We start from the raw sequence: 17,021 nt of genomic DNA, 5'->3' as shown, positions 1-17,021 counted from the left end.
TATGTACAAACAATTGTAATAAAATAACACATTCACTTCTTTATTTTAAGGATTATACCAATCGAGAAATAACAGAGAGAATGACATAACTAGAAGAAAGAAAAGAATCCACACTCGAAGCCCAGCATTCCTTTGAATCGCTTGTCTAATTTGCTCATTAGCATCTTTTACATTTTCCGTCGATCCAACGACATTCGTCATTAAACGATCTAAGTCCTTGTCTTGATCCAATACCTTTTCTGTGAATATTTCTTGAAGTTCTGCTATATGTACAACTTTACTTTCTATTTGTTTCACTTCTTCCGTTAATGTGTTAAGTTCATTATATAGTTGCTTGTTTTCTGCCTCTAAGGTCTGTATATCTTCAGGCGATATTTTGTCTTCATACATCAGTGCATTTACATCACCATTCATTTCTTGTATTTTCATAGCACTAGATTTATTATAGTCAATTTTACTTTCCTTATCTTCAGCTTCATTTATGTTTAAGCTAGGTTTTTCCACTTTAGGTTGTATCTGTTTGATAGGCTTTGTATCCAACTCTAGTTTGGCAATTTTTCTTACCTCTATCGCTCTTTTTACTTGTATTGCTTTTTGTTCTGAGTAGATCTTACAAACATTCTTTAAGTAATCCTCAATTAATAACAACATAATTTCTCTGTGTTCTAAGTTTTGTGGAGAAACTTCAGAACCTGCTATTTCTCTTCTTAAATCCTTGATTAATTGGGAACAGGTACTCATTATTTTTTGTGCACCAATATCGATTTTATCACGATCTCCATCTGACATGCTTGGTACATTTGACAAATAGTTTGAAAAGTTTAAGTATGCTTTACGGTTCTCCAATAGGAATTCACGTAATTTGGAAATTTGTGCAACAACACCTTGGGCTTTAATAAAAAAGGCACTTTTATTCTTTGCCCTTTTTAGGTTCCGTGTATTATCATTAATTCCTAATGCTTTGTTACGAAGACTAACAGTTTGCACGCTTACTTTAAATAGTGTACTAACATCCATTTTTAATTGTTGTTTAAATAAACTTTTTCATATATTTGGTAAAAAAAAAAAGAATATCTTATTTTACATTCACCAATAGCACCTTTATAGCATTCAATAGAAGAAGATAAAGTTTAAAATAAAACTAATTGTAATTTTTGGATCATACAGGAATTGGTATGTATAATACTTTATAAAATTTATATATGAAAATGTCGTCTCATATCCCAATAAAATTGTTTACCTTACTTTATAAAGTTCATTGCATTATGCTGTAAAATATCACAATGCTTAACCTAAAAATAAAAAAGATCTTAAAAATACGGGAAATGACATCGCTTAAACAATCAAAAAAGAATGTACCATTAATGCGATAAATAACTTAATATGTATAGGCGTATAATACTATAATGAAGCCATTACAATTGTCTCATTTACTACTTTAATGACGAAACAAATTGTATTATGACTTTTGAAATAATGATTTATAATTTGTATACACAATCGTTTGTATACGATACAATTAATATATTTGCATATATTCCATTTTACAATTTTTTACGACGTTTAAAAACAGACATTCCAGAAAATATGTTAAGGATATGATAAACAGAAAATATTAAATTTAATTATTAATGCACGAAACTGTATTTAAAATCGAAGAATGTATACTTGAATTAAGTCATCTAAGTTAAAAGAAAAGACTAACCTTAAAATTTGTAAAAAAATGATCAAATTGAAAAAATATATAAAATTGAATTATTCTCATGGAATGAAGTAGTCGGTATTGCAGTACACGATTTTTGAAAACCGGAACACGTAGCTGAATGAAACAGTATTACCGAAATGACAAGATGGCACGTCAGCAGCAAGCAGACGTCGACGAACTTTTCGACGTGAAAAATCACTTTTATATTGGAAACTATCAGCAATGTATCAACGAAGCACAAAAAATAAAGGTTTGTTTGTTCAAAGTACATTTCCTTCAAACAATATTCTTGCTTCTTCTCTTTATTAAAGGTATTTTTTCCAATACCATCAAGACGAACTATTTTACTCTTTATTTCCATGATGTTAATCTAATCTTTATTCATGCATGTTAAAAATAAATTCTAGTTACTTAAAATAGAATGTTAATATCATTTTTTGTTTTTATAGTCATCTTCGCCAGAGGTGACGATGGAACGAGATGTGTTCCTTTATCGTGCGTACATAGCGCAACGAAAATTCCGTGTTGTGCTAGATGAAATTAATAATTCTTCCCCTCCTGATTTGCAACCACTGAAAATGTTGGCGGATTATTTTGCGAATCCTGCTCGCAGAGAGGCGATTGTCACCGAATTGCAACAAGCGACCAACCGCGCTGATTACGATAATCATAACTTCCTAATCGTTGCTGCAACCATCTACTATCACGAAAAGAACTTAGAGGCAGCACTTAGGATACTTCGTAATGTAGATCACTTAGAATGTCTAGCCCTAACGCTACAGATTTACTTAAAAATGGATCGGTTAGATCTCGCAAAGAAAGAGCTGCTAACTATGCAGGAGAAGGATGATGATGCCACTCTGACACAACTAGCACAGGCATGGCTAAATATAAGCAGTGGCGGAGATAAGTTACAAGATGCTTATTACATATTTCAAGTACGATCATATATGTATTGTATGAAATGTTCAATCAGAAGGCAATTTATTAATGTATTATGATTTTAGGATATGATAGACAAACATTCCAGTACGAGTATGCTATTAAATGGTCAAGCTACTTGTTTCATTGGGCTAGCTAAATACGAAGAAGCTGAAACAGCTTTGCAAGAATCTTTGGACAAAGATAGTAACAATCCAGACACTTTAATCAATATGATTGTCCTTTCTCAACATATGGGAAAGCCGCCTGAAGTTGCTAATCGTTATTTGAGTCAACTAAAAGATTCACATTTGGAACATCCATTTGTTAAAGAGTATTTACAGAAAGAGATAGAATTTCAAAGGCTCAGGAAACAGTATTCTTCATCCACCTAAATCATACCGAATCATAGCATTTTATGAATTAAGGTTTAAACAGAAGTATCGAAAACAATGTAATAATACAAATTCTAGATGCAAAGTGCTATGAGGTTAGAGTGCTATTGCAGGGTAAAATGCACTTCTACGTGAATTCGAGTCCTTGTTCTCTGTAGAGGAGTATTCATTTACTTTTTTTCAGTTTAGTGATTTTATACGAGGTATTTCACTTTTGCATGAAATTTTTACAGTAATTGGCAAATAAAAAAGATAGATGAACGAAACTATTTACAATTTTTACATATATAATTAAGAAGACGTATAAAAAAAATATAATTAGGTATCTACTCTTCATCCACTCTCTCAATAAAATATTTATAAGAATTAACAATATGGCTGCCATTTTATATTACAGTTATAAGACAAATCTATGAAACAAATATCAGATAAAATTTCAATTTGCATGCATTTTGACATACATTAAACGAGAATGTATGTGTTAATACAAATTTCATCTCATATATTATTACAGTATAACAACTTATTCCATATATGGGTATACTGATAACAAAAAGAAGCATGAAATATACATTCAACTAAATGAATTTGCTACTATTTTCCTTCTTATTATAAGTAGATTACAAATGTTTATGCAAATTCATATTTTTCTGAACACTTTGTAATTGTTATAAGTAAATTGCAAATTCTTATGGATTAATGCAAAATTTAAAGATGCAAAACTACACAGAATTGATACAACATATAAAGATGTATAGAATATCCAAAGTAAAGTATATATTTTAATGGGTAAAACGAATCTTTACTTAAATTCTTTTTCAATCATGTTTATAAAAATATAAATTTGCATATCCTCAGTCTAGTCATAACTTTGCACATTTTATATTATATTTTATTTTGAATTTTATATATTGTACGTAAATTCTATATACTTCTACTCTTTAATAAACGCATAACATCCGGTAGTCTAATTATAGATAAAATAATCGAACGATCGGCAACTTTTCTCATTGCTCCTTTGGTAAATCAAGATTTCTTTTAACGCCATCTGACGTTACGTTTCGTAAATATCTAGTGTCAAGTCGAAAAACGTTTATTACATGGAAGAATTCGAAAATTTAAACGGGCAAGTTTAGTAAGTCGGAATGCGTTAAAAGTGTCAAGAGTCTCGTGCAAATCCCGAAGACGTGATCACCGCAGGAAAATACGTATTTCGTTGTTTTGAAGATCGTATATCATTTACTGGAGTCCGGCGGGAGATACAATCGTGAGACCAAGGCACTTTTGAATATCGTATCGTTCTCTATTAATCACTTGAGAACGATCAGGAATCACAGATCCGTGGGTTTTTTTCTTAGAGAAATATCGCGTTAGATCGAGAACAGATCTTTGTAACATGGCGACTCAGAATAGGTATATCATCAATTTCTGATTATATTATTAAAATGACGGTGAATGCTAATGCTAGTCTATAATTGTCCATAATTTTGATCTCTGTTATTGCATCGTCTTCATCGGTTTTCCGATTCTTCTAATTTTCCCACTTTTCTTAACTAACCATTTTCCCTGTTATTTACACGATAGGTAGTTTTTTTCTGTATATGATTTGTATCAAATATAACTGATTGTGGTACCTCTGTGTATTAAATATAATCTATAATCATCGTTACGTGTTTAGAGACAATTTTCTAATTATATAGTGTTATTACATATCAGTGTCTAACCTATAATATAGAAAATTTTTACGTAGTAAATATTATATAGATACATAGATTGGTATACAAGAATTAGTAATAAAATTATTATATTCGAATCGATGATGAATTTTGTTAATGATTTTTTTGTGTTTTCAGGAATGCACTTTGCAAGTCGTGAATCTAGACCCTTTGCTAAGAATTCGAAAAATAGAAGTGTTCAATATTTAAACGTCACAACGGCCGATCAAAAGTACTATCTACTGTTGAAATTAAATAATAATAAACGAGATACAATAAGAGAAACGAGTTCATGTTCAAATAATTAGAGGGGAATTTATTGAAGGTCGTAGAGAAATGAGATATATTAAAATATAAGATACATGGTTTATATTTAAAGTGTTCTCCTGGAATTTATATTATTTGTTCGACTATTAATCAGACAGTTAACACTTTGCATTGATTTAACTTATTTCTTTACAAATTATATTTAAAATGTTTAGATATATGCTATATATCCAATGAAAAAATACAACAGGAAAAGGTTGAATTTGTGAATGATAAATGTGTAGCTATATTTTTTTGTTAATGAATTTTATTTTCAAATCGAAATTTATTATAAATTTATGTAAATAATACTCACATATTTAGTGCATTATATAGTATAATACTTGCCTTGTTAAGAAGTACAAAAGTTCCTCTAGATTTAAGTACTATATTTTGTAGCATTTTATATATTTATTTTGACTATGTATCATACTGTGTATCCACCACAAATAATGGTGCAGATAATGGGTGGCCAACAGGCAAATGGACAGTGTCCGCCAATTCAACCACATACAATGCACATTCATGGTGCAAGTGCATTCCATCAAGCAGAATATGTAAAATATCACACAGATGCTTGCTCTCAGAACAGACATATGATTCAAGTATATCTTAAGTTTATTATATTTAACAAATTTCTAAATATTAATGTATTCTAATAATGGACTAAATGCTTTTGAGTACAAGCGGTATTCTTGCAGACAGGATCTTATCCATTGGAGCTACTGATGGGGGTTGAGATACCATCTTTAAGACATGTGGAGTATATGCAGTCAAATAATGGCACACAACGAGGACACTGGCAGAGACATGTAAATACATCCAACAACACATCTCTTATACCTTCTCCACATTTTACTTTTAGACCAAACAATAACGGTTTGGCAAATAAAAAATCAAACTGGTATAATAAATTGAGTAAAAGAACTTCCTTTCGAGAGTCTTTCGTAAATAACGAAAAATACGGCAGTGATAGCGGCTTCAGTTCACGATCTCCCACACCGAATAAACATCACATTGATAGCAGTCGAACAGAGAGCTCGGATGAACGAGATTCTGTAATTTCTTCGGTAGAACAAAGTATGAAGTGAGTATTGTTCATTTAAATAAATAAAAAACAATTAGATCGGTTATAGGTAATATCATTTTTCAATATGTAAAAATCAGGAAATTATTCTCTTACAGAAAATCACACAAGATACTTCCAAATAGTGTTACAAACAACAGAATAGTGCAATATGGTATAATTTCAAATAGTCCTATGCACCAATATTATCAGAATCAAAGATCTATTAATTGCTATCCCACTACTATGTCAACGTCTAGGAGTCAAGTACAAACGTACCAGAATAAAAGAAGGTATCATTCAGGTACGTTCATATTGATAATACACTAATTGATCTGTTCATTTACTTCAGAAATAAATTATAATTCTAGGAAGGAACAGTCCACCTCCTCAAAGATCACCTAGAAATAAAAGATATATGGGATTCTTATCGCCCAATTATCATGTGTTTCCTAGATACGGAATTGCTCCAGATCGATTTTTAGCTAGATCACATTTAGTTGAAGTAACCCGTACACCGGACGATTTACTTATTGGATCGGTTTGGGATAGACTTTCGAAAGAAATTTGGTCAAAATTTATGTTAAATCAACAGACTGAGATTGTTTATAGGAACAAGATGATGCTTTGGAGATATCTTTACGTTTATATTAAGGTAATATATGACTATTTGATTCTGACTCGATTACCTATAAATGGATATTTAAGTTGAGGTGATCATTTTCAGACTGCTTTTCCAAAATATGGTTTATTCTTGGTTGGCTCTACGATGAATGGTTTTGGGTCTGATAATAGTGATGTTGACATGTGCCTTTTAGTGAGGCATACAGAAATGGATCAAAGGAACGAGGCTATTGGGCATTTAGAACAAATATTAAAATGCCTTAAGAGATGTGGTATGTTAGTTTAAGTATTAGTTTCACATTAGGTAGCTAATATTACTTTTATATCAATTCAAATTAATCAAATAACCTTTTTATACTAACAGATTTTATAGAACAATTAGAACTTATACAAGCAAAGGTGCCAATTCTAAAGTTCTACGATTCAATACAAAATTTAGAAGTTGATTTAAATTGTAATAACGCTGTTGGCATTCGGAATACTCATCTTCTTTACTGTTATTCTCGGAGTAAGATGATTATTAGATAAAAGATATTTTGTTTATGTACAGTTTTTTAATTTCTGAAATTATTTTCACTATTTTGCAGTTGATTGGAGGGTAAGACCATTAGTACTTGTGGTTAAACTTTGGGCTCAATCTCAGAATATCAATGATGCCAAGAACATGACAATATCCAGTTATTCCTTAGTTCTTATGGTCCTTCATTTTTTGCAGTGTATGTATTGGATTTACATTGTATGATACTAATATATATATGTATATATATATTCTTTATTCTTTTTTTAGGTGGTGTTAATCCACCAGTTTTACCATGTTTACATTCACTTTATAAGGGCAAATTCGCACCACATACAGACATTCATTGCATAGATATCCAAGAAGAATTGAACATTCCAGTTTCCATACTTCGACCTAAGAATCGACAAACTTTAGGGGAATTATTTGTGGAATTTTTTCGATATTACGTCATGTTCGAGTAAGTGCAAAGAAAAAAAATATATTAGAGTATATTTCCATAAAATAAAAGTTTAAATAAAATAAAATTCAATCAGTTTCAATCAGTATGCGATATCAGTTCGGCTGGCAAATAAAATAGCAATAGAAGAATGTCGCAGAGCACGATCTTATAAAAATGACCCTCATCAATGGAAGTATCTATGTATTGAAGGTGAGTTATGTAATAATTTAAAAACTACTAGAGAAAAAAAGATGTTCTGTACTCATGGAATGTCTACATATCTACAGAACCATTCGATCTAACTAACACAGCTAGATCAGTTTATGATCCGGATGTTTTTGCAAGGATTAAACACGTCTTTGATTGTACATACCAAAACTTAAAAGAGCATCATGACCTAGCCAGGATATTCATCAAGGTGGATTCTACTTCACCCTATATCGTGACGTAATCACGTTTGTGCAGGCTGGTACAAAAATACTCACATTACCTAGTACAATTTTATATTTGAAAAACGGTTTATTTTTGCAATTGGCCTCTTTCGATATAATTCGAGGCAATTCGACTGATACCACTTGAGATAAAAAAGTACAACGAGGTAATTTTACACTTACCTAGAGCTAATATGCTCGTACCTTGTGATAATAGCCTGCGCTTTTGTGCAACGGCTCATCTGTTGCGTTTATAAGCTCGAGTTTTTCTCTCGTCTTGTTTCGTTTCTGTTTTATTTGCTTTTTTATAAACATATAAAACCACTCACAGAGAGCTCTAATACGATAAAAATAGAATATTCATAAACTTCCTTTAAACATTTAATATGAAAATGCAATAACATTCGCGACTCGATAAAAAATGACACTAAATCAAATCGAATATTCGATAGTAGTAATTGTATGTATATGAATGAAACACTTTTTTTTGTACAAAAACATTATTATCGTTTTCAGAATCTTTTCAAGTTCACTTCGGTTCGTATGCTTTTTTATATATAAAGTTTTCTTTTCTCTTTTTCAAAATTCTCAAATACGAAAATACGGTGCCTTACACTTATAGGCTACTATAATTTATTCGATACGTAGCCTCCCATTGATCTAAAAAGTATGATGCAAAGGTCTTAATTGCCCTTGAGAATTACTTCTAATAAAAATCAAAATGGGTTCAATGCAATGTAAAAAATGAAAGAAAAAAGCATATATTTAAAATTAGAGGAATGACACGTCATCGAATTTTCTTTCGACTGTATAATATATTTATATGCAAGATGAAAAGTACTTATTCTTAATTTAATAAACATAGAGAACTTAAATTTACACATAAAAAAGCATTTTAAAAAATATCTCCTTGAGATAATGAAAAAAAATTAAAAAGCAAAAAAGATAAAAAATTGTTGTTCGAGAAAAAGAAAAAATAAAAAAAAAGATGTTAACTAGATGTACATCAATATTGTCAACAATAACAGCAAAAGATTAGTTAAAATCAATTGGTCATCTTACTAACATAGTGATGATTAAATTCTGATTATTTATATCATGTGCCAAACAAATAAATTATTTTCGTCTTTACTTCATGATTCACGCATTCTACCCGATATGTACTTCTCAAAGAAAAAATAATCTCTATTAATAATCATTTATTAAAAAAATTTGCAAGTAGACTGAACTCACTAGTATATTATATATTATTATATTTGCAATAGCGTTTCTTCTAAGGTGAATCAATCATCAAAGTTCCTATTTTCAATTTAAAAAGAAATAAAAAATCTTTTATTCCAGTTCTAGTCTGATTTTGACTAGTCTTTCATATGAAAAATAACATATTAGATATTTAACATAATGTATAATAAAAACGTAAGGCTGTGTTAACAGTATAAAACCTGTGAAATGCTGTGTACAATCTTTGGGCCTGTGCAAATTGAAATATGTTATTTATAAATCAAATATTAAAATTAACGATTTGTTAAAGAAAAAAGTCATTATTTTTATCAAATTTTTCTTTCGTATGTACTGGACGATTTAGCCAAATTTTCGAATGATTAGCGTAAACAATGTATGTCATATGTATATTGGCAGGCCTAATATATTTTTCTAATTAATTTACTTATTTTTGTAACTGATATAAAATGAAAACTAAATAGTGTTAAGTATCTTCTTTCACTCAACTGGAAATTCATAATCTCATTTTTTGTCAATTCTACGCACATGTTATACAAAATTTTAAGGCGATAATATCAAATTTTTGTAATTTAGATTTTGTTGTTAAATAAAAACTATTTATATACACATAGAATATGACCATTAATTAATTATTATTATTATTATAAAATTTTACCGAAAGATTAACTTTAATCGAAAAGTGGTGTACAACATGTGAGATTTTATAGGTTAGAAACGAACGAAATAAATTTGTTGTTTCTCTTCAAATTAAATTTATTCATTTTCTTAAGATTTCACAATGAATTTCCATACTATATTCTGCAGTTAGCGGTGCGCTGTTGGTCAGGAAGAAGAAAAGAAAACAATTTTGCGTCATATAACGTGTTGTCTTCCTTTTTTTCTCTCAATTTTAATTTGTTATGTGAGTCAATTATCAAATTCATTACCGCGAGAAGCCAGTATAAACAGAAAATAGAGAAAACAGAAAAATAAAGTAGAAGGGGGGGGTATATGAAGGTAAGAAAAGAACAAAAAAGAAGAAAGTATCTAAATTAAAAGAATTAGCAGATAGAACGATGCTTTAGTCAGTACATTAGAACTAATAAAATACTTTGAACACTAAATGGACTACTTTATACCGTTATAGATAAGAATAATATTCAAAATCCAAATAATTTCTTGTTTTTTTCCAGTATTCTTTTTTTCAAAACTGCAGTTGTCTGTATCTGAAAGATGCTGTTAAAGGATTATAATGTTAATGATTGGATTCAACATTCCCACTTTTCCCCTTTTTTTCTTTTTTTCAGAGTACATTGTCTTAATTGTTTCAATGTACATTGTGATTCGTCACTTTTTTAGTCATTCATCTGCAAGTCGTATAAAAGAAAAAACACAAATACTGAATGAATTGTTTTTTTTTCATTCTTGCGCGCTCTCTCGACCCCTGCGGTAAATAAAATATATACAATATATATACCGGTCTAAGCAGAAAAGATAGAAATTAATTAACATGATCAAAAATTAATAGGATTCCTTATCCAATAGCGTAATGTCAATTATCACGCCAAGCTTCTGAGAAAGGATTCCTCCTTCACGATGATACCTCAAGTGTCGGCCTCATACTGTTTGACGACAATTCGATCGGCAACGTTTCATCGATGATGGTGGTTTTTGTCGGTTAAAGGACAAGCCAATGATAAGGATGGTCTTGTACTGTCATTGTTTTCTTATTATTGACGTTGTCGCGTGTCCACGCGTTGCAAGAACCGTACTTTTTCTGTTGTGATTTTCTTTCGCAGCTTACAAGATAGTGATCGAAAGAGGTCTATATGAACCATCAAAAAACACGATATTTTTAGGGTCCTGTAAAATCTCTATAGGGGCGTAATTCGTTTCTCTTTCTCTTTCCTTCCCTTGGCAGTAGTTGTTCATCCTATACCTTTTCTAAGGAAATGTCAAAAAGACATGTAACGCGTTTATCAGAGCCAATATAATGCACTCCAAATCTTTTCTCTTTTTCATTCTTCACATCTTCGATGGCAAATTAAACATTCGCAAACAATACCATTTCCCCTTTATTTTCTGGTTTGTCGTTTAGAGATTCGTTTAGTATTTTTGTACGTTTTTTAGCTAATACGCTATCTTGGCACACTTTTCGAATTTGGTCAAGTCATGAAGCATTACACGTCCCGTATCTCTTTCTTCCTTTTTTATCGTTATATTTTTTTGTGTTTTTGGTATTTTGATGTTTTTTTGTTTCTTTGTTTTATTTTGCTGTGTGTGTAATTCTAGCGTCATTCGATCCCCGCGATAAAACGGTACTTTTACGGTAAGCGCGTGTCACGGTGGTGGTTGGTAATTTTAGTGATAATGTCGTCTCCCAGTCTTATTCTTTTCTTTCTTTTTTTTTTGTTTTTGTATCTTTTTAATTGTTTTTATTGGCTTGTCATACTTGTTTGCCAGGTGGTTTTACTCTTTAACCGTTTTCTTTCACCGTCTAAAACAGTTCGACGGTAAATGACGACGAGCTCCCCCATTTGTAGTATTTTTTTTGGTTTGTTTGTTTGCTTGTTTGTTTTAAAACCCTCTTTTAAAACGCCGACGACTGCGTGTGCATATACCGTACTCGATCGCCGAGCCGTTTTACCGTTTTGCGCAGTTAGTGATTTGTGGTTGTTGGTCGAAGAAGAATTGGTCGAACGAGCCTTCAGTCGCTCCCGCGACGCTGCATAGCAATTGCGTTGCTCAGCCGTACGATCTCGGCTCAATATGGCTGGGAGAATTGTCCCCCGGCTTGTGACTGTCCGGATTGATAAAAACCACTTCGATCACCCTGATAAGTTGAATCTTGTGATAATAATCCGTCCATCTGTGATTGAAACTCTCCGACAGCGAACGAATCTTGAGAAAGTTCCGCTTGACTCAGCCCGGGTTGAGAAAGGCTGAAACCTGGTTGTGACATACCTTGTGTCGTGCCTTGTGTTAATGGTAATCCTGGCTGGCTATATGGCTGAGTATTCTGTTCTGATTGACTTAGTTTACCCATTCGTGGGCCTTGTTTGTTCTTCGATAAAGCTGTACCTCGCCGATTACGTTGGTTTTGTCTAGCCTGTAGGGCCTGTTGATGCTGATTATAGAACCGTGGTGGTACGTGTGCCATATTCATGAACATTCCCACTGGGACTGGTACATTGTTCATCGCTGCTTGAGCTCTTTCTGGGCTAATGTAACTAATAGTGTCGTGGGTTCTGCTGAAGATATCTAAAGGTACGTTCCTTTGGTAATAAGGATTATGATTCTGCGTTCCATTTACCTGAGTACCTGATCTATCGTATACCGAACCTGGGATCAAAGCTTCTCTTGCATCGTACATCGACGTAGACATAAAGTGAGAGCCTGGATTAGCAGCATTGACAAGTTTCTTTGGTTTGGCGAATTGAATCATAGATTCTTTAAGATTGTTCAGTGGTCCTTCTACGAGGACTTTCTGTTCCTTATAAAAACTTAATAGATGATTCCATAATGGCTGTTTCGACAATACCTTTGGATTTCCTACGATTATGATTCCGTATTTCGCGCGAGTTAACGCGACGTTTAACCTTCGTGGGTCATTCAGAAATCCAATACCTTGATGTTCGTTCGATCGAACGCAAGACATAATTATTATATCTTTCTCTCTGCCCTGGAAAGCATCTACGCTAGCGACTTCGATTTCCTGGTACAGTTTCGAGTGCAAGGATCCTTGGTATTGCATGTATTGCACTAAATAAGCTCGTTGACCTTCGTACGGAGTTATTACTCCAATTTGTTCAGGTTTTACTCCACAACGTAAAAATCTTGTTGCTATTTTTTCAACGTTCGATGCTTCCGTTCGATTTAAGTATGATGTACCACTTCCTGCAATTTCTTCTTGACCTTGTGTAACGTAGAAAAACATAGGTTTGTCAGGTGCAGGCCAAGGAAAGTCAATTTTCAACAATTTCCTCTCGTCCGCGCATACGCCGTTTTGCAAAGAGCCCTCATAAAAAAAGTTTGATGGGAATCGTGATAGATCTGGATGCATACGATATTGTACTTCCAATCTGAAAGGTCTAATTCCCAATACTACTAATCTTTCAAAAAGAGACTGTGATAAACCAGCTCTGGCAGCTTTCTTGCACATAACTACTGGCCCTAATTGACAATGATCACCGACAAGGATTAGTTGCTTTGCTCCAAGAACAACTGGTACCATACACTCAGGCTCTGTTGCTTGCATACTCTCATCAATAAGAATTGAGTGAAATTTAAGTCTATGTAACCTTGGATCGCCAGCTCCAACACAAGTGCAGCATATCACATCAGCTGCCTCTAATAATTCTTTTTCTGCTGCTTTCTTTAGTAATCTATAACGTTTTTCGTCAACGCTAGACAATTCACCAGTCTCATCCTTTAGTTGTTGCAACTTTTGCAATTCAGTATTCGTCTCCATGTTCTTGATTTGATTATGCAAGGCAAGAAAGCTTACTGGTGAATCAATTGCTTCTCGTGACTTCGCACAGAGTCTCACAACCTTTAAATTCGATTTGTGTATCTTTTCTGTTAGTTGATCGACAGCCGTGTTCGAAGGAGCACATACTAATACAGGACCACCGTTTTGTTTGACAAGTTGATAAACTATCGTAGCGCTGGTTACAGTTTTTCCCGTGCCAGGCGGTCCCTGAATTAGAGACAAGGGTCTTTGTACAGCGTGTTTCACGGCATATACTTGTGAACGATTTAAGTCTGGCAGATTCGGAGCACTGAAATGTTTAGGAAGATGACAACGAAACAAAACCTCTTCCACCTCGTGTCCTAACAATCTATGGTATATGTAACCGGATACAGAAGTGTCGTCCACAGCAAATTTCCGCAACGCTAACTGCATGCTATTATAAAAAGGATGTTACGTTAAAAGAAGCACATCTCTAGATAAAAATGAGAAGTGTCTGTAAACTACTTACCGATCGAAACTAGTGCTTTTCCAAATAAAATCAACGACGAAGTTACTAACACACTCCGTTGGGGCGCCAGAATTATTTTTCAACTCGATCCCTACTTCCTCTCCATAATTATCAGGGATCTTGATTACATGTCCAATTCCAGACCAAGGCTTGTGAAGTTCACCCAAGTAGCGAAGTCTTAGTTCATCACCGTGCATCAATTTCATATCGCCGTCTGTTTTTGCTAACATGAAATAGGCGATTGTCTTTTTGTTTAGTCCAACATCCCAACGTACTTCGATGTTTTCTTGCGTTTGAGATTCCTTTAAACGTTTATCATAATCGGCTTCTAATTTTACGAGAGGGCCAAATATGTTTTGATACTGGTATCCATCTTCGTACCGCAAAAGTACTTGTTGCGGTTCTTCATCTACGCCGGGTTTCTCAAGATCTTGAAAGGTCGCGTCAACATTGTCTCGCCATAATTCCTCTAACTTATTGATTTGTTGGGCTGAAATTTGTCTGGCACGTAATTGTTCCTGTTCTGATGGAATTTTAACTAACCAAGCTAAAAAGGATCGGTCTTCTATCAATGGCTTCCATTGTTCGTGATCCCTATAATATTAAAACAATATTAAATATGATAGTAATTTATTACAATTGTAATTTTTTCTAAAAATGATAATTACCAATTCATATCCTTCAATGAACTCTGAGCTGCACATGGTTGGCGGCAGAGTAATACAACAACAGAATCTGCTTTTGCAGGAATGAAGCCAAGAACGAAGACATTCCTAACAGCACAAGAGTAACACTCAAGGACAGTTTCCCCCAAAGGACCATCTCTGTAATATAAATCTCTTATGAAATAAAAATCATTCTATACAATTGAGTTGTGTAAAATATAATACCTGTGTAAAGTAACTTCCTTATGTTTAGCTCTGACAAGGTGGTTGATAATGTGAGAACCAGATGTATTTCCACGTCCGTTACAGAACCACTTGCGGCAAACATTGCACATAACAACACAAGATGCTTCATGAATACCACAATATTTACATGCATGTTCTGGCAAATCACGATTGTAATATGCCTCCTCTTCTTCTTCTTCAAACTGCAATTCCGCAAGACTTTGTGCTGCTCCAGATATCTTCAACTCCAAAGATGAGCTGCCACTTGTTCCATTAACCTAGAAACGAGCCATATATGCACAAAAATTATCAATAAATACTTATTGCTATATACAATTAAATTCTGCATCAAATTTACGTAATTAATCTTTGTTTATTTATCGTTTATTTCATCCGTTTTTTCAAAATCCTATATAAAACAATTATGCCATATTTTGTTTATAATATTGATATTACATTATTATTTTTCCTTTCATACTTAAAAATATTAATTCTAAATCGGAAACAATTCAAACAATTCACCTTGCATAACACTATGAAATGTTCTCCATATAAGAACCTAACCTCTAATCATAGAAAAACTACTAATCACGTTTGGAAAACCTGATTTAAATATGCGATTTCTGTATTTACAACAATCCATACATCGCAAAAATCATATTTATTAGTAAATCCTTTCAAATACATATCGTTAAAAGTAAAAAAGGGAAGGCCAGAAAACTCCTGCTAAGGCGTGGACATAAGGAACTAATGTATGTCGGGAATTAGTAAAACTAAACCCGGATTGAGGTTAGGTGGCATCCGCATGATTGAGAAAAAAAACCTTGTACACGGGCGAACGAAGTGAAGAAACAAAAGTATAGGTTAGAGATCGAACGTGGTAGACGTATGGTCAGTGAAAAAACGAACCTGTACGGGTTGGTTAGGTTGACTTTGGGCAGCATCGTGTTGCGAGGCCTGAGTTTGACTCGGCGAGGGTAACGTGAAATCAGTGAAGTCGAATTCGCTACCCTGTGTATCTGCACCAATTAAATCAGTTTCTTCGGTGTCTAGGAACGTCAGAGTCTGACTGCTGGGTCCGTATGCGTCGACGCTCATCCTGTACCGATACTCAATGTGTCCTTTTCGTGCCCTGCAAGAAAATAGAGCTGGCTCCGATTCTGTGAAGCGCCGAATACGCCAGTCGTGATAAAATAACGCAGCACAACATACACAAGATTACGATAGTGTGATTTACCGTTAGCAAAATGTAGAGAAACGAAAACCACCACGAACGATAGCGAGCGAACTCTGAAACACTGCTCAATGAAAGAGGCCAAGACAGAATCCTACGCCATACTTCGTCTCGCGCAAGTCTCGCGCCCACCAACACCGACACGAGTATACAACTAACTTTTCTTCTTGCGCTCGTCGTGTGTTACGTCATCAGCTGATTTCCAAGTGCGTCCCAAAGAGAGAGAGAGATTGAGATCCAGACTGAAGGTTGTGGGGAATTCCAACAACTTTTCTATTTGGCAACGAAGATTGCCTTTCTCGCGTTTTGGTTCTCCGTGACGATCTCTCTCGAATTTTTCATTGGTTAAACTCGTTAAACGTATGATAAGCGCCGGGTTTCGTCGTATCCCGATAGATGGCGATAAGACTCCGTTAATATGGTATACAAGGGGTGAAGAGTATGGTAGGAAAGCGATAAACAGAAGAAAAGATAAAGATAAATAGACTGCTCATGCATTTATAGAAAATTTGAAAGTATAAAATTCCACAGAATGTACAATATATAAAGTATCCACAGTATAGTGCTTTTTA

At 33.4% G+C, this 17,021-nt stretch overlaps 4 protein-coding genes across 14 annotated transcripts; 2 read left to right on the top strand and 2 right to left on the bottom strand.

The window, feature by feature from the left end:
- Positions 1-13: 13 nt before the first annotated feature.
- Positions 14-1,971, bottom strand: LOC117231518 (syntaxin-18). 3 transcript variants are annotated; one of them, XM_033490037.1, is made up of 2 exons: positions 1,839-1,971; positions 14-1,292 (listed from the first exon to the last, which is right to left on the bottom strand). In XM_033490037.1, exon 2 carries the CDS (start codon positions 1,015-1,017, stop codon positions 46-48), a length of 972 nt encoding a protein of 323 aa, XP_033345928.1. In that variant the 5' UTR covers positions 1,018-1,292; positions 1,839-1,971; the 3' UTR covers positions 14-45. The 3 variants fall into 3 exon arrangements, with proteins under 3 accessions (XP_033345928.1, XP_033345926.1, XP_033345927.1); XM_033490035.1 differs by having other exon boundaries at positions 1,706-1,840; XM_033490036.1 differs by lacking the exon at positions 1,839-1,971 and adding an exon at positions 1,360-1,504.
- LOC117231519 (coatomer subunit epsilon) lies at positions 1,797-3,605 on the top strand. Its single transcript, XM_033490039.1, has 3 exons — positions 1,797-1,955; positions 2,155-2,643; positions 2,713-3,605. The coding sequence occupies exons 1-3, from the start codon at positions 1,824-1,826 to the stop codon at positions 3,019-3,021; spliced, it is 930 nt and encodes a 309-aa protein (XP_033345930.1). The 5' UTR covers positions 1,797-1,823; the 3' UTR covers positions 3,022-3,605.
- A 320-nt stretch (positions 3,606-3,925) lies between these two features.
- On the top strand, positions 3,926-9,431 carry LOC117231517 (poly(A) RNA polymerase gld-2 homolog A-like). 6 transcript variants are annotated; one of them, XM_033490029.1, is made up of 11 exons: positions 3,926-4,434; positions 4,875-5,647; positions 5,744-6,129; positions 6,210-6,412; positions 6,480-6,763; positions 6,836-7,004; positions 7,097-7,240; positions 7,320-7,448; positions 7,520-7,709; positions 7,786-7,901; positions 7,979-8,142. In XM_033490029.1, the coding sequence occupies exons 2-11, from the start codon at positions 5,465-5,467 to the stop codon at positions 8,140-8,142; spliced, it is 1,968 nt and encodes a 655-aa protein (XP_033345920.1). In that variant the 5' UTR covers positions 3,926-4,434; positions 4,875-5,464. The 6 variants fall into 6 exon arrangements, with proteins under 6 accessions (XP_033345920.1, XP_033345925.1, XP_033345923.1 ...); XM_033490034.1 differs by having other exon boundaries at positions 3,928-4,434; positions 6,228-6,412; positions 7,979-9,431; XM_033490032.1 differs by lacking the exon at positions 3,926-4,434 and adding an exon at positions 4,468-4,605.
- A 2,304-nt stretch (positions 9,432-11,735) lies between these two features.
- Positions 11,736-16,763, bottom strand: LOC117231215 (regulator of nonsense transcripts 1). Of its 4 annotated transcripts, none has more exons than XM_033489421.1 (6): positions 16,428-16,763; positions 16,125-16,347; positions 15,216-15,493; positions 14,994-15,149; positions 14,326-14,919; positions 11,736-14,250 (listed from the first exon to the last, which is right to left on the bottom strand). In XM_033489421.1, exons 2-6 carry the CDS (start codon positions 16,311-16,313, stop codon positions 12,108-12,110), a joined length of 3,360 nt encoding a protein of 1,119 aa, XP_033345312.1. In that variant the 5' UTR covers positions 16,314-16,347; positions 16,428-16,763; the 3' UTR covers positions 11,736-12,107. The 4 variants fall into 4 exon arrangements, with proteins under 4 accessions (XP_033345312.1, XP_033345313.1, XP_033345311.1 ...); XM_033489422.1 differs by having other exon boundaries at positions 16,125-16,363; positions 16,453-16,763; XM_033489420.1 differs by having other exon boundaries at positions 16,453-16,762.
- Positions 16,764-17,021: the final 258 nt, after the last annotated feature.

Source organism: Bombus vosnesenskii, unplaced genomic scaffold (assembly GCF_011952255.1).
Source record: "Bombus vosnesenskii isolate JDL3184/JDL3185 unplaced genomic scaffold, Bvos_JDL3184-5_v1.1 scf7180000013272, whole genome shotgun sequence".
Lineage (NCBI taxonomy): Eukaryota > Metazoa > Arthropoda > Insecta > Hymenoptera > Apidae > Bombus > Bombus vosnesenskii.
Note: the sequence above shows the minus strand (reverse complement) of the source record. Positions and strands in the feature narration are given on the sequence as shown.

Bases quoted from the DNA above. Each gene is read 5' to 3' on its own strand.
- LOC117231518 (XM_033490037.1), bottom strand. From the start codon at position 1,017: ATGGATGTTAGTACACTATTTAAAGTAAGCGTGCAAACTGTTAGTCTT.
- LOC117231519 (XM_033490039.1), top strand. From the start codon at position 1,824: ATGAAACAGTATTACCGAAATGACAAGATGGCACGTCAGCAGCAAGCA. The intron at 1,956-2,154 runs GTTTGTTTGTTC...TTGTTTTTATAG, and splicing joins ACGAAGCACAAAAAATAAAG to TCATCTTCGCCAGAGGTGAC. The intron at 2,644-2,712 runs GTACGATCATAT...TTATGATTTTAG, and splicing joins ATGCTTATTACATATTTCAA to GATATGATAGACAAACATTC.
- LOC117231517 (XM_033490033.1), top strand. From the start codon at position 5,465: ATGTATCATACTGTGTATCCACCACAAATAATGGTGCAGATAATGGGT. The intron at 6,764-6,835 runs GTAATATATGAC...GATCATTTTCAG, and splicing joins ATCTTTACGTTTATATTAAG to ACTGCTTTTCCAAAATATGG. The intron at 7,005-7,096 runs GTATGTTAGTTT...TTATACTAACAG, and splicing joins AAAATGCCTTAAGAGATGTG to ATTTTATAGAACAATTAGAA.
- LOC117231215 (XM_033489421.1), bottom strand. From the start codon at position 16,313: ATGAGCGTCGACGCATACGGACCCAGCAGTCAGACTCTGACGTTCCTA. The intron at 15,494-16,124 runs GTTCGTTTTTTC...GCTCGTTTCTAG, and splicing joins AACCTAACCAACCCGTACAG to GTTAATGGAACAAGTGGCAG. The intron at 15,150-15,215 runs GTATTATATTTT...TTTATATTACAG, and splicing joins AAGGAAGTTACTTTACACAG to AGATGGTCCTTTGGGGGAAA.